Source organism: Nannospalax galili, unplaced genomic scaffold (genome assembly GCF_000622305.1).
Source record: "Nannospalax galili isolate Female #2095 unplaced genomic scaffold, S.galili_v1.0 scaffold14, whole genome shotgun sequence".
NCBI classification, from domain to species: domain Eukaryota; kingdom Metazoa; phylum Chordata; class Mammalia; order Rodentia; family Spalacidae; genus Nannospalax; species Nannospalax galili.
The window spans coordinates 5,324,404-5,337,982 of record NW_008336953.1 but is presented as its reverse complement, the minus strand read 5'-3'; the positions used below and the strand labels follow the sequence as shown (position 1 = coordinate 5,337,982).

The following is a 13,579-nucleotide window of genomic DNA, read 5'->3' as shown; positions in this document are numbered from 1 at the left end:
CCGTGCCTCAGACAGACAGGCCAACAAACAAAGCCTTTGCAAACAGCTAGGGAAACTGACTTTTGCTCCTTCCGGAATTAATTCTTGCGTTTCTCTTCCTAACTTGCTACCAGGGGCTTTTCTTTGCTTCCTTCTTTTTCAGAAAGAATGTCTCAGCTCATCTCTCTCACAGGCGTTTGTCCTAAATGTTCTTTTGAGTGAATGGTCTTAAATGTTTGTGAAATACTTCACAAGAGAAATGTTTCAAAAATGCTTTCCGGCAAACCAGAAAAGTGATTCATACGAAGTTATGATCTTTGGTTTTTGATGGCCAGATGTTTCCAAAGTTGGCGTGTGGTTGTGTGTTTGTGTAGGGGAGGTTGTGGTGTGATTGTGTGTGTGTGCGCGCGCGCGTGCGTGCTTTTGGGGACACTGGGAACTTATGCACCGGGAGGTAAAATTCAACACTTGAAGTGCACGGCAATAGAACCATTCCTCGGTAAAAGCGCTGTTACAAATTACTCGCGATCGAATCTAACCACCTACAATATCTCGGCAATTCTGAATTCCTTGGCTGGACATCAGGAAACCTGTTCCACCCAGAGGCCAGGGCAATCCAAACAAGCAGGCAGCCGAGGCGCACGACTGCCCGTGCCGCCCGCGACTCTCCCTGCAGTGCTGGCGCGGGATGCTGCCGCCCGGGACTGCACTTTGAGAATCACCAGGCCGAGGGGCCCAGCTTTCCTCCAGGTCTGCAGAAGGTTCTCATAGGGGCCACCTCTGCCAGGCCCCGGGTCAGGTGTGGGCGGGACAGAGCCGGGTAAGGGCCCAGCGCCTTTACCTGTTGCGTGCAAAAACGCATAGTTGACGTCCGGCTTGGGGCAACTGCAGGGCTTCTGGTCGCAGGTGCAGGCGACCTTTCGGGTGGCGGCCCGAGGGGGCACAGTCCCGCCGCTCTCGGCCGGTTTCTCAGAGTCTCCATAAAGTAGGGCTGGACAACGACAGGGAACGCCGGGTCTGGGTCAGCACCGACCGTCCCAGCTCGCTCCTTGCAGCCCACCGGTAGAGGAGAGGCTGAGGCCTGGCGCGGGTGCCAGGGAATGCCCCCGACCTCGCCCACCCTCCTTCCCCCCGACCGTCACTCACCGCACAGCTTGTTTCCGATGCCGCCGGTGAACTTCTGAGCCACCTGACACCAGGCTCTGGCTGAGAAACCCAGGCGAGCGGACCGCGAAGGGGAACGAGAACAGCACAAGGAACAGGAAAAGTGAAATTTCGTTCTAAGCGACCAGCATCTATAAGCTGGGAGTCCGGGTCCCGCGCCTTGGAACTGCGCGGCCACGGGCGACTCCACATCCAGCAGGTGGGGGAAGCGAAGGGGCCGTCAGTTCACCAATTTTTGTCTCAAGAGGATGCCCGGACCACGGCTCTTGGCACTGTTCCCTAGGTGCTGATGTTTCAAGACCACCCTCACCTGCCCTAGACCCCTAGGCTGTCACTAAGCGCTCGCTCTCTTTCAGACCCAGAACTCTCTCTGTCCTTCCCATTTTGCCTTTCTCTATCTCTGCCCAGGGCCGGACATCTGGAAGCAGTGCCTCAGGTCCACGAATTTGGTGTTCTGCAGATGCCCTGTCTTTCGGGAGCTTTACTAGGCTTAGGGGTTGGAGGCCGAGACACCCTGGGCCTCTCCCCAGGGACAAAGGGCTGTGGGGCTTTGGGATTCTGGCATAGTCAAGGACTTACCCAGAGAGCAAGGCGAAGCCAAATAAGTTTCCCCGTGGCTCTGGTAGTCTTCCGCAGAGCCCTACAAGCCCCAAGCCACCCCACAAAGCTCTCCGGCTGTGGATCCCTATTGTCCTACCTGTGCCCGGGTTCTCGGGATCCCCGGAGCCATCTTCGGACCCGAAAGACCAAAAACCGGAGCCGGGAGATGCCATCGGCTCTGCTAGACTGCCGCAGGTCTCCTCCGAGTGCTGGCTGTGGGGGAGCTGCCTTCGACTTGGCCCTGCACGCGCTTGCGTGTGTGCCTGCGTGTGTGTGTGTGCGTGCGTGTGTGTGTGTGTGTGTGTGTGTGTGTGTGGGGGGGGGGGGGCGCAGCGGTGGGGGAGCTGCCTTCGACTTGGCCCTGCACGCGCTTGCGTGTGTGCCTGCGTGTGTGTGTGTGTGCGTGCGTGTGTGTGTGTGTGTGTGTGTGTGTGTGTGTGGCGGGAGGAGGGCACCGCGCGGGGACAGGCGGGACCGCGCGACGAGGGTGGGTTGTTACACAGGGAGAAGAAACCTGCGGTCTGGGTGTGCGACTCCTCGCTTGTGCAATCGAGTTAGGGAGTCGGGATGTGGCCGCGCTTGCCGCGGAGATAAAAGGGGGAAGTCGGAAGGATCTTCAGCCTGGAGATCAGAAAGTGGAAAGGGCCTTCGAGATTTTGAGGGGGAGGGAGACTGGTGGGGATGCTGACGGGTTGGCAGAGGGGAAAATGGGAAAGGGGGAGCTGGATCGTGAGGGTGCCGGGCGACGAGCACCGGTGGGTGTCGGAGTGCGGAGGAGGGAGGCGAGCTGGGGAGAGCTGGCCAGCCCAGACTAGGGGAGCGAGCTGAGTGCTGTGGCCCGGGTGCTGTCCAGCGTGCTACCACGGCCCTTAACCTCGAGACCCGGGAGGCCAGGGCAGGAGGGATGGAGAAGACCTGTTTACGCGTGCACTGATTGGCTTATTGTTTGCAGGCTGGCTCCAGTTGTGGGCCTCGGTTCGCCTTCCTCCTAACCGGTGCTAAGGTCACTGTGACCTCAAGAGCCCAGGCCACCTGGCCTTAATCAGGCGCAGCTCAAGAGCTTGGGGAAGCTACCGAAGAGGTAGGCCGAAGGGTCTTCTCACCTCCTTCGGGAAGTCTGATGCCAGGCTCCTGGGCTGCGCCGGCCCTGAGGCGCGCTAGTCCGGGTGCAGTCAAGCGCTGGGTCTCGGACCCACCGTCCAGGGTTTGACTGACCGCTGAGAAGAAAGGCTGCTGATTGAAGCAATTAAAAATTCACGCTGGAGTCTATCACTCACTGAGGACCTCCGGCAGGAAAAAAATTAATAAATAAAACGAACGGAAACTTCTTGAAAGGGATAGAGGGAGAGCAGTCAGAGCCGACCGGACTGATGGTGGGGGAGGGGATCCAGTCCTTTGGTGACCTTGGTCCAAGGAGGCGTGGAAAGGCCAGCTCTTTGCGTGACTGGAGTATGAGAGTGAGTGGGAGGGGTGCAGGAGGTTTTGAGTAAGCAACCCGGGCTTTCCGAACGCAGGAGAAAAGAAAACATCTCTCTCTTTAGGGAGATTCATACCAATGACTTTTCTCCCTTTCCCAGAAGGAATCTTTCCTGTCAGGGGGTACCAAAACCCATAAGATTCACAGCTTCTGAGGCCCAGTGAGAAATAGAACCTCTTTTTCTAATAAAGGGCTGAAAGAATCTGCCCTCCTTTCACTAAAGGCTGCTAAATACAGAAAGTTACTTCAAGGATTTGGGGCCCTCTGAGTTCACCTTGCCTTCTCTTGGCTGGAAGATCAAGTTCTCAGCCTAGATAGCTAGCTAGTAGCTCCCGGTTTGCAGCAGCTTAAGACACGCCATGGTGGGAAAAGATTGCTTTCAGCCTTCCCTGGTGCCTGCCTACCCCAAACCCTGAACAAGCTCCTGCCATTTCCTTGTGCCCACAGCCACAGCTGTTGGAGTTTTAACTAGGCACCAAAGATGCTGTCAAAGCAGAAACCCTCAAACTTTCACAGCTACCAGGGGCACTCATTTAGGTAAGCTTTCTAAGACCTCAGGAAGCTAAGCAGACACCCAAGCCTTGTGTCTCCAAGTACATCACCCTCTGGTCAGTTCTCTGCACAAAGCTTTGTCTTCTTCCCATGTTGGAGGATGCCTACTGAGGCTGCAGGATCCCAGGTGCACAGGGGGTACCACTGGAGTGTTGCAAGGCGAGATGCTGAGCTCTTCTGGTGTGAAGCAAGGGCCACGTTGCTGGAGGCAGTGATCCCGAGTTCAGGCCTCACCTTGGTCAATTTTTGGTGCTCAGGGCTGCTTAGCTTCAACTAGCAGAGGTAACAACTCCAGGAATGCAGAGAGGGATGCCTGCTGGGATCTTGCCTCAGCCTTGCAGATAGGACTCCAGAGAGTCTGGTTCTTTGTTTAAAGCCAAATCAATTTCTGCGAATAATTCTCTTCAGGCCAGCTGGCTGAGGTTGTGGAGCTTTTCTACTATGGATGAGTAGCCAAAAATACAAACACTCATAAAAACAAGGTCTGAACTCCAGGAATGCAGAGAGGGATGCCTGCTGGGATCTTGCCTCAGCCTTGCAGATAGGACTCCAGAGAGTCTGGTTCTTTGTTTAAAGCCAAATCAATTTCTGCGAATAATTCTCTTCAGGCCAGCTGGCTGAGGTTGTGGAGCTTTTCTACTATGGATGAGTAGCCAAAAATACAAACACTCATAAAAACAAGGTCTGGTACACACACACACACACACACACACACACACACGCACCCCACTTCCAAGGAAGGCCTGGATTAAAACAAGAGGAAAGTAGAAATCTCAATATCTGAATTTATCTTTTTATAGAGTGACTTAAAATGGTACTGCTTAAATGCAATTAAATCCCAAAGCACCAGAGTGTTTTTAAATCTAATGGCCATACATTATTATTATTATTATTTTACCACTCCCCACTTCAAATGCAGTGATTATATTCCTCTTTTTAAAAATCCATTCCTTCCTAGACAGCAATTTGCTTTGTAAATTCTTTCATTTCCCAAAAGAGCCCATTACTCCCCCCACCTTCCCCTTCCCCACCCCCTTGCTCCTGGTTGGCAATGACAATAGAGCAAAGGGAGGTAATAATTATAGTCATTAGTTCACAAAGAAGGCTGGGCCACCTGGGAATGGAAGGCTGCGGGTGGGGGGGAAAAAGCTTTTCTAAGGCCCTCCCTTTAATATGGGAGACTAACACCCAAAGCTCCCTCAGAGCCGAAGCCAAAGCCTCAGGGAAGGTTTCCTGGGATGACCTATTTCTTGGCTACTACTTACCCAGAAATCCCATGACAGGATGAGCTGAAGAAAGAAACCTGGTACTAGCTTCCACTGTGTGCTTTTGGTGCGTTCATTTTGAGGGACAGAGAAGGGAGGCATGGGAAGAAAGACAAAGACAAGAACAAAACAAAAACACTGAATCTCCCACCAAAGTCTATTTCCTTTTCCAGGCTTACTTAATAACCTGCAGTGGAAGGGGCTGGATGGGGTTAGAGAGAGGGTCTGTTGCTGCTCTCCAGCAATTGAAGACTCACTTGGAGGGTTCTCTGGTGCACTAGGACACTAGGAAGCCATGATTAGCAGAGCAGCACCTCTCTGCAGGCTCCTCCTATCACATTTGCCTCTTGGTGTGTGCAGAGGGTGGATGGGTTGGTTGGCGGGGAGGAGGCTGGACGACCTTATGGTACAGATACTCTAGTCTCTTCTTATGTCAACCTAGGTGCCCTGTTGAGCTGGTTTTGCTGGTGCCAGCTACAGGTCCTGGCGTTCCTAGATCTGGTTGTTTGCACAGCTGGGGTGACTTCTCTGTTCTGTCTGTTGTCAGGTCCCAAACTGGAGCTGAGCTAACTAGGGAAGAATGGGGGACAAGAGCCCACTTGGATTGGGGGTTTGGCCCTGTCACAGATGGAGGTGTCCCCTCAGCTGGGTCTTATAAAATGAGGTGGCTGTACAAGCCCATCTCTGGGGAGTTTTTGGAGCCAATTCTGGAGAGAATATTATAACTCTCAGACAAGCCGCAGAACAAATGTTATCAGCTTGCTCCTCCTATATTTTTTAGAGGACATTGATTTGGTTTCCTGGCAGCCTGAACCAAGCACTGACTTGGCCAGAACTATCTGCCCATTTCGTCCTCCTTGGAACCATTTCCCCACCTTCCTCACACTCTCTAGATGTAGACCTGGAAGGCATCTTCATGGAGGGCTTAGCCCCATCCACTGCCCTTCCATTCATCTTTTATGTGTCCAAATTCTGAAGAGAAGTTATTACATATCTGCAAATCAGGCGTCCTTAAAACCTATCAGTTCTCATGTGTGTGTGTGTGTGTGTGTGTGTGTGTGTGTGTGTCTTTGTTTTGTGCGTCCAACACGGTTTGACTGGGAAGGCTCTGTGTGTGTGTATTGTGTGTGTGCGCGTGCTGGGATTTGGAGGTTGTTTGGAGTGCATGTTCCTATGATAAATTTTAAATTAGACTCTGCTTGTTAGAGGTGGCTGGGGGTGAGGACTCCCTGGTGGAGTGTGTGTGTGTGTGTGTGTGTGTGTGTGTGTGTGCCAACACGGTTTGACTGGGAAGGCTCTGTGTGTGTGTATTGTGTGTGTGTGCGCGCGTGCTGGGATTTGGAGGTTGTTTGGAGTGCATGTTCCTATGATAAATTTTAAATTAGACTATGCTTGTTAGAGGTGGCTGGGGGTGAGGACTCCCTGGTGGAGAGAGGAGTCAGTTTAGTTCCTGCTCCAGTCCAGCTGTATATCAGAAGTAGGAGAATCACAAAGGTGACACAGCAGACCAGCCCTGCAAACTGATCTTTCCAAAATGCTTTTTTTATTTAGCAATATTAATAACCAAGGGAAGTGAAAAACTCAAGTTCCAGATGAAGTTCACTTTCAAAGTTCTTACCACTCCCACCTGCCTTTGTTCCAGTATACTCAATTCAACCAGAAGTGAGTCTTCCTCTATCCTGGGAAAGCCATCTCAAGAAAGAAAAGGTCTTTTAGGTCATCTAAAACGAGAGAGGGGCTGGCAACAGCTGAGGCATAGTAGATGCCTGGAGTCGCAAACAAGTAAAAAACACTTTGGCGGGGAGGGGTCAGGCAGGTGAGAGAGTCTGGGGGCCCAGCGTCTGGGGATCCCCAGGGGGCCTGTAGTCTCTTGATTCTGGGTTCAGAGGTTGTCCCTAGGATTTGAGGGCAAACTGAGGGGGGTGACCTGTCTCCAGTGCCTGGAGGTGCCAGGGCCAGTGGGTTCTTCGCTTTGGTTCCTGTAGTACCTCAGGGTTAGGCACTCTCTGAAGGTGAACTATGATTGCTGCACAAGGCGCCGGCGCTGGGAGGTTTTGCGCAGGAGCCTCCGGTAGTCATAGGGGTTGGTTGCCCGCCGGCTTTCCTCCTCCTCCGGGCTCTCCGCTCTGGTCCAGCACCTGCAACCCAGACCCAGGTCAGCAGTGACTGCTCTCACCACCCACCTGGAGCTTGGCAGTCCTCTTCCTGGAGTGATCCACCAACCACCTGCGTCCAAGAAAGGTACAATCAAAATGTCAGACTAATGGCCAGACGTAGCTGTGCTAAAGATCGGCAGTTTATCCAAAATTGAAACTAGAGGCTTTGTGTTCAGATGAGGGCTAAGCATCAGAAGGTGGAGATCAGAAAGGCAAACTTAGGAACAAGAATAATCCACAGGCGATAAAGACATTTATTTTAGTGCCTTAGTTTTTAGTACACTTTTATCAAACAGGAAAACCCGAGGTGCCTAAATAAATACTCACATTTTGCATTTTTAAATCATGCAAATGTTTCTTTTAAATACTGCTGTGAATCTGCCCAATCACTCTGGTAGAGATGCAGGTGCTGTTTGCCCTGTTGGCTTTTCAAAGTTGCAATGTTTCTAATGAAGCTGCTGGGTTAGCTTTCTTGTACCCACAGTGGGAGAGGGGTGTGGATAGGTGGGGGATAGATTCTCTCATTAACTTAGGACCTATGAAGCATCAGGGACAAGCATAGGTAGGTGACAGGACAAAGGTTTCTGCTTCCGTGAGCTTTAAGTCTGGTATGGGAGAGGACCACAACCAACTTTAAAATAGCAGGTGATGAGAGAAGACACTTCACAATAAGTACATGAAGGATTGTTTAAGGAGTGGCTATGCATGCTAATAAACTAGAAGACTAAGATACTCCAATACTGAGAAATCAGTGAGGAAGAAGCTCAATAAAGGAGACTAAAAGGAACAGGCAATGAAGCAAGAGGCAAACAAAAGAAGTATAAGAAGTATGTCCTGGAGGCCAATGAAGAAGTTTAAAAATTTTTTTTTTTAGACAGGGTCTCCCTGTAGCCCCAGTTATCCTGGAACTTGCTAGGTAGACAAGCCTGGTCTGATCTCATAGAGATTTTTCTGCCTCTATCTCCAGAGTGCTGGGATTAAAGATGTGCACCACCATACCCAGCTAACTGCAAGTTCTAGGCCAGTCTGGGTGTACATATTAAGTTTCAGGACAACTTGGGCTATAGAATAAGACCCCTTTTCAACCCCCTTATAAGTAAAATAAAAATGAAAAGGTATCTGAAAAAAAAAGAAAAATAAGTAAACACAGGCTTAAATGATTCCAACAGGAAGCAATGAAGACTAAGAGCTGATCATGGGATGAGGTAAAGCTAGGGTGAGTGAAGGTGTGGGTGCGAAACCCAAGGGAAGTGTCTGAAGAGAAAGTGGAGGATGATGTGGGAGGACAGTATCTGTGACAAATTATTCTTTTGTTTAATGTACATTATTGAAGGTGCACTAAGAATGCTTTTTATGATTGATGGGGCCTGTTCACATCATGTACAAAGACTGCCAGAGTATTGGATAAAGAGAACAAAGGGGAGAGAATAACACATTCCCCTCCACACTCCTGAGTGGCTGGAAAGACTTGGACTCAGCTTAAGTCTGGGCTTCTTTATCTAGGAGGTCAGGCAGGGCATCCCCAGTTGCTGAGGGGAGTGTGAGCATCAGGAGGGCTGGTTTGGTGGTAGAAACTTGTGTCTGTACTCTCCTACTCTTTTCTCAGTAAAACAGGAATGAAGATTGTCAGTGGTGAGCCAGGGCAACTAGATGGTTTGAAGGAAGTCTGAAAAGAATAGATTGTGAAAGTAAGAAAATGGATTTTTAAGGAAAAGTAGTAAAAAGGATTTTTAAGGAAAAGAAATAACTCCAAGGGCCTGTTTACAGTGCAGGGCTTTATTTGTTTTTAAATGTGATACTGGATGAAGTCTATCTCCAGCCAAATTCAGCTAGAACGTATAGGTACATATTGGATAGAGAGCTGGGTTTACTCAGCATTAGGGTTTGCAAGTTGAGTATAATTGAGAAAGAAAGGGTCATTGAGGGCAATTGCTGATGAATGATCATAATAATGAAAGGAAAACTCTGCCTATTGATGTGATGTGCCTTTATTCTAGTCTTTTCTGAACAGGGAGCTAAACAGAAACTTGGTCAAGGTCTTTCAGGCATCTTGAACTCAGTGGGTAGCTTACATGAAAATCTTACATGACATTGCGATGGGTGGCAATGCAATGGTTCTCAATGGAGCACTCTCTTTTGAGTTACTGAATTGAATTCTATTGTTGTGATTTTAGGAATATTGAGTAATGACCATCTGTTGGGTACATCACACACATGATCTCCGAATCTGAACATAGCACCGCAAGGCCTTAGATTTTTCTTATCCTCAACTCTAGTTGACTCAACTAGTAAGGAGTGCATGAGGATTCAAACTCAGGTCTGCAGGCCCATATCTTGAGCTTCCCTCTGCATTTTTTTTTTTTAGTCTTTTTTGAGACAGGGTCTCCCTGTAGCCCCAGCTGGCCTGGATTCACTATGGAGACCAGGCTGGCCTTGAACTCACAGAGATCCACCTGCCTCTGCCTCCCGAGTGCTGGGACTAATGGCTTGAGCCACCAGCCCAGCTTCCCTCCTTATCTTTGCCTCCTCTGCTGTTTCTTTCATGATTCTTCAAGTCTTGATACATGCACTCAGGATCCTCCCACTTTGTATTTCTCCTTCTAGCCTATCTACATCTGCACAGGGGCTGGAGAGATAGCTCAGTGATTAACAGCACTGACTGCTTTTGCAGAAGACCTGGGTTTAATTCCCAACACCCACATAGCAGCTAACAACCATCTGTAACTCCAGTTCCAGGGGATCCAATGTCCTGTTCTGACCTCCATGGGCATTGGATGACATGGGTACACCCACCTACATGCAGGCAAAACACTCATACACATAAAATAAAAATAATAAATAAATATAAAAAAGCTTCTGCCCAGTGAAAGAAATAGTCAAAACAGCCAGGAGACAATACATTAAAGTATAAGAAATAGTTGCAAATGATAAAACTACTAAGGGATATCCACACAAGGAACTAAACAATTATAAAAATTTAACAATAGGCTAAAAATGAGCAAAGCACTTGAAGAGTCATTTCTCAAAAGAAGACATAGAAATGGTCAAAATGTATATGCAAAAATAATCAACACAAGACTGTGAGTGAATGTTACATTCTAGGAATAAGGACCCCCATACCAACTCAGTACTACTGAAATAAGAACAAAGCTCTCAACTGTCTGACAACAGGGCTGGCCAAGTAAATTTTGCTTATACAATAAAATGAGACACAGTCTTTAAACAGGGTTAAGCAAATTTCAATGTTCAGCTATATAATGAAGCCCTTAATAGATCCTCGACTTTAATGAAGGGAAACTTTGAAATGATTATGTTAGGCTGGGAAGGGAGATGGATCGGTAGGTAAAAGCACTTGCTTTGCAAGTCTAATGACCTGAGTTCAGGTCCCCTGAACTTACTTAAAAAAGCAGATGTAGCAGCATGCATCTGCAGTCCAAGCACTCCTACAATGTTATGGTAGGTAGAGATGGGAAAACTGCCCAGGATCTCGGAGTACACAGGGCAGCAGCAAGAAACAAGAGGCCCTGCCTCCAAAAGCAAAGGTGCAGAGTGAGAACCAACTTCAAATATTGTCTTCTGACTTCCACAAGCATGCCATGGTACACATGTCCCTGCACACACACACACACACACACACACACACACACACACACACAGAAAAGAAAGTAATCACATGCTAAGCAAAGGTAGTGAGGATAAGCAGGCCTCATGGATGTTCCCACACATATAACATATTCTGAATAAGCAAATCCAGAAAGAAAATTGATTAGTGGATGGCAGGGAATAGGGGTGGTAGAATGGTGGTGTTGGGAGGTATGGGTTATTTTGGGGGTGTGTGTGATGGAAATATTCTGAAGTTAGTAATGGATGTGAAACAATGTGAATATACTAAATAGACTGAATTGACTCTTTTAAAGTAGTTAAGTGGATTTTGTCATATAAATTTTATCTTAAAATCTTTTAAAATATCTTTTACTTATTATTTTTATTTTATGTGTATGCATGTATTTCCTGCATGTATGTAAGTGCACCTATGTTGTGCAATGCCCGTGGACAGAAGAGATTGTCAGATCCCCTGGAACTGGAGTTATGGATAGTTGTTAGCTGTCATGTGGTGCTGGGATTCTAACCTGGGTCTTCTGCAAGAACAGTCAGTGTTCTTAACCACTGAGCAATCTCTCCAGCCCCTTATCTCAAAATCTTAAATTAAAAATACCATTATTAATCTCCAGGGAAGTACAAATTAAAATCATACTGCTGCATGAGCTCACACTGCGCAGGATGGGTATTACCAAAATGTCAACACTGACAAATATGGGTAAGGGTATGAAGAAAAGGGAATGCTTGCCCTGTGCTGGTGGAAATATAATTTGGTAAAACTGTGATAGAAAACAGCATGTGTGTTCCTCAAAAAATTAGAAAGAGAACTACTATTTAGTTAGTACCGTTAGTGAGATCCCTAAATCTCACTACTAGGTAAATGTCCAGAGAAAACGAAGTGAACACTCTGAAGAGACACCTGTATTCTCATGTTTATTGCAGGGTTATTCACAAAACCCAAGCTATGAAACCAAGCTATGTGTGCATCAAAGAATGAATGGATAAAAATGAAGTTTCTATACAACATGGAATAGTGCTCAGCTTACAAAAGAAGGGAAATTCCCATTTGTGGCAATATAGACAAAACCGGAAGACATTATGGTAAATGAAATATAAATGGAGCTTCCCAGGATCTCACTTGAGTTTAAAAATGTCAAACTCATAGAAGCAAAATGCAGAATGCTGCTTATCAAGGCTTCAAGACAGGGGATTAGGGACATACTGATTAAAGGACAGAACATTTCATTCAGTAGTAGTATTTTTAAGAGCTCTACTTAAGTAATATAGTGAGTATAATTCATAGCAATAAATTGTTTGAAATTTACATTAAAAGTAGATTTTAGTTATGTTAATTAGTTCAATTTACCTATTCACAATGTATGCATACTTCAAAACATTTTCTAAAAGGTGCATCATAAAGGTGCATCATTTTATTTATGAATTTAAAAAGTCCACGAGGTTCTGTCCATTACCCCTGGTGTATCTTACCCATAGGCCTTACTCATAGCTAGGGTAATGAACAGTTTATGTCTTGTGAGTATCGGTATATGCATTTATACATAAGGATATTTTTTCTGCAACATTTCTTCTCAAATTTTTCTAATTGTTTCAAAAAAATTTTTTTAAGAACTACTCAATTGATGAGTGGATAATGAAAATGTGGTTCATTTATACAATGGAGTTTTACTCAGCAGTAAAGAAAGATGAAATGAAATTTGCAGGAGAATGGATGGAACTAGAAACTGTTATACTAAGTGAAGTAACACAGACTCAGAAAAAAAAGCATCATATGTGCTCTCTCATATGTGGATCCTAGAACCAAACCCTGATAAGTGAGTATGTATCCAGACATAACTACAGGAACCAGGATAATGGAAAGGAAACAGGGAGGTAAAGGAAAAGAAAGAACCTGAAAGAGAAGAATAGTAGGAAACAGGCCTTAATAAGGGAGATATGGATAAAAATTGGGTTGGTTTAAGGGAGGGGGGAGGGAAGGGTATACAAGGAACCTAGGGGATAAAGGGAAAGAAGGAGCTCAAGAGAGGTAGGACCATAGGAGAAGGGTATTATTAAGGGAGAAAGGGGGAAATGGGGGCACCTTAAGTGGGAAAACCATGATGGAGGGGTTAGACAATGTGAGAGATAAATAATGCCTAGCTAGTTTTAAAAACCAGAGGGAACTATATTACTCTAACAACCTACTCACAAATTATATATAGCAGATCAAGAAATATATGCCTAGGTAAGGTTTACCTGAGAAAAATTGGTCTTGCCCAAGATTTATCTAAATAGACACACAGTATTTAAAAGTACCAGACTGATGGAAATAACCTTCTTGGATGTTTAACAGACATACTTTGAGGCTTATATTAATTTGGTCAGATGGACATAAAGGACAGTTGCCCTCCTAGGTCGACTACTTCCAGGGGACTATGGGCATCTCTCCAAATGTCCTGTAATTGTGGAGGGTCACCTGTCCTCTTGATCAAGGAGGCAGAGGAGACCCCACCAGATGGACTTGAACCAGTGTCCAGTCTACAAAGAGAAGGGTCAACACAGAGGAATTATTTCCTCCATGCTTCCAAGGGAAGCCAACCATGGTTGAGCAGGACCTGTGACTTATCTTCACATAGGCGGAATTTGTAAAAGGAGCCAAGGGCTTCTCCAAAGAACATGTTACCCCTGAGGAACAGATCCTCAAACATACTTAAGTGTAAAAATAAATTGGTTTATCTGGGCCAACTGTATGGCCTTAAACACCCAAAAGGAAAGTATAACCAATGATT

At 46.8% G+C, this 13,579-nt stretch overlaps 2 protein-coding genes across 3 annotated transcripts in view; both read right to left on the bottom strand.

Annotated features, from left to right (window-relative positions):
- Positions 1-2,293, bottom strand: part of Gad2 (glutamate decarboxylase 2) — a 74,884-nt gene extending 72,591 nt beyond the window's left edge. Inside the window, exons 1-4 of one of the 2 annotated variants that reach the window (XM_008831746.2) lie at positions 2,092-2,293; positions 1,841-1,971; positions 1,126-1,185; positions 821-970 (exon numbers count right to left, since the gene is read on the bottom strand). In XM_008831746.2, coding sequence (XP_008829968.1) covers positions 821-970; positions 1,126-1,185; positions 1,841-1,916 — 286 coding nt within the window. In that variant the 5' untranslated portion in view covers positions 1,917-1,971; positions 2,092-2,293. Of the gene's footprint in view, positions 1-820; positions 971-1,125; positions 1,186-1,840; positions 2,044-2,091 lie in introns of those variants that run through there. The other variant, XM_008831745.1, reaches the window with a different exon arrangement.
- A 4,748-nt stretch (positions 2,294-7,041) lies between these two features.
- Positions 7,042-13,579, bottom strand: part of Myo3a (myosin IIIA) — a 256,799-nt gene continuing 250,261 nt past the window's right edge. The window contains exon 33 of the mRNA XM_008831744.1: positions 7,042-7,175. Within this exon, the coding sequence (XP_008829966.1) occupies positions 7,055-7,175 (121 nt within the window). The 3' untranslated portion in view covers positions 7,042-7,054. The remainder of the gene's footprint in view (positions 7,176-13,579) is intronic.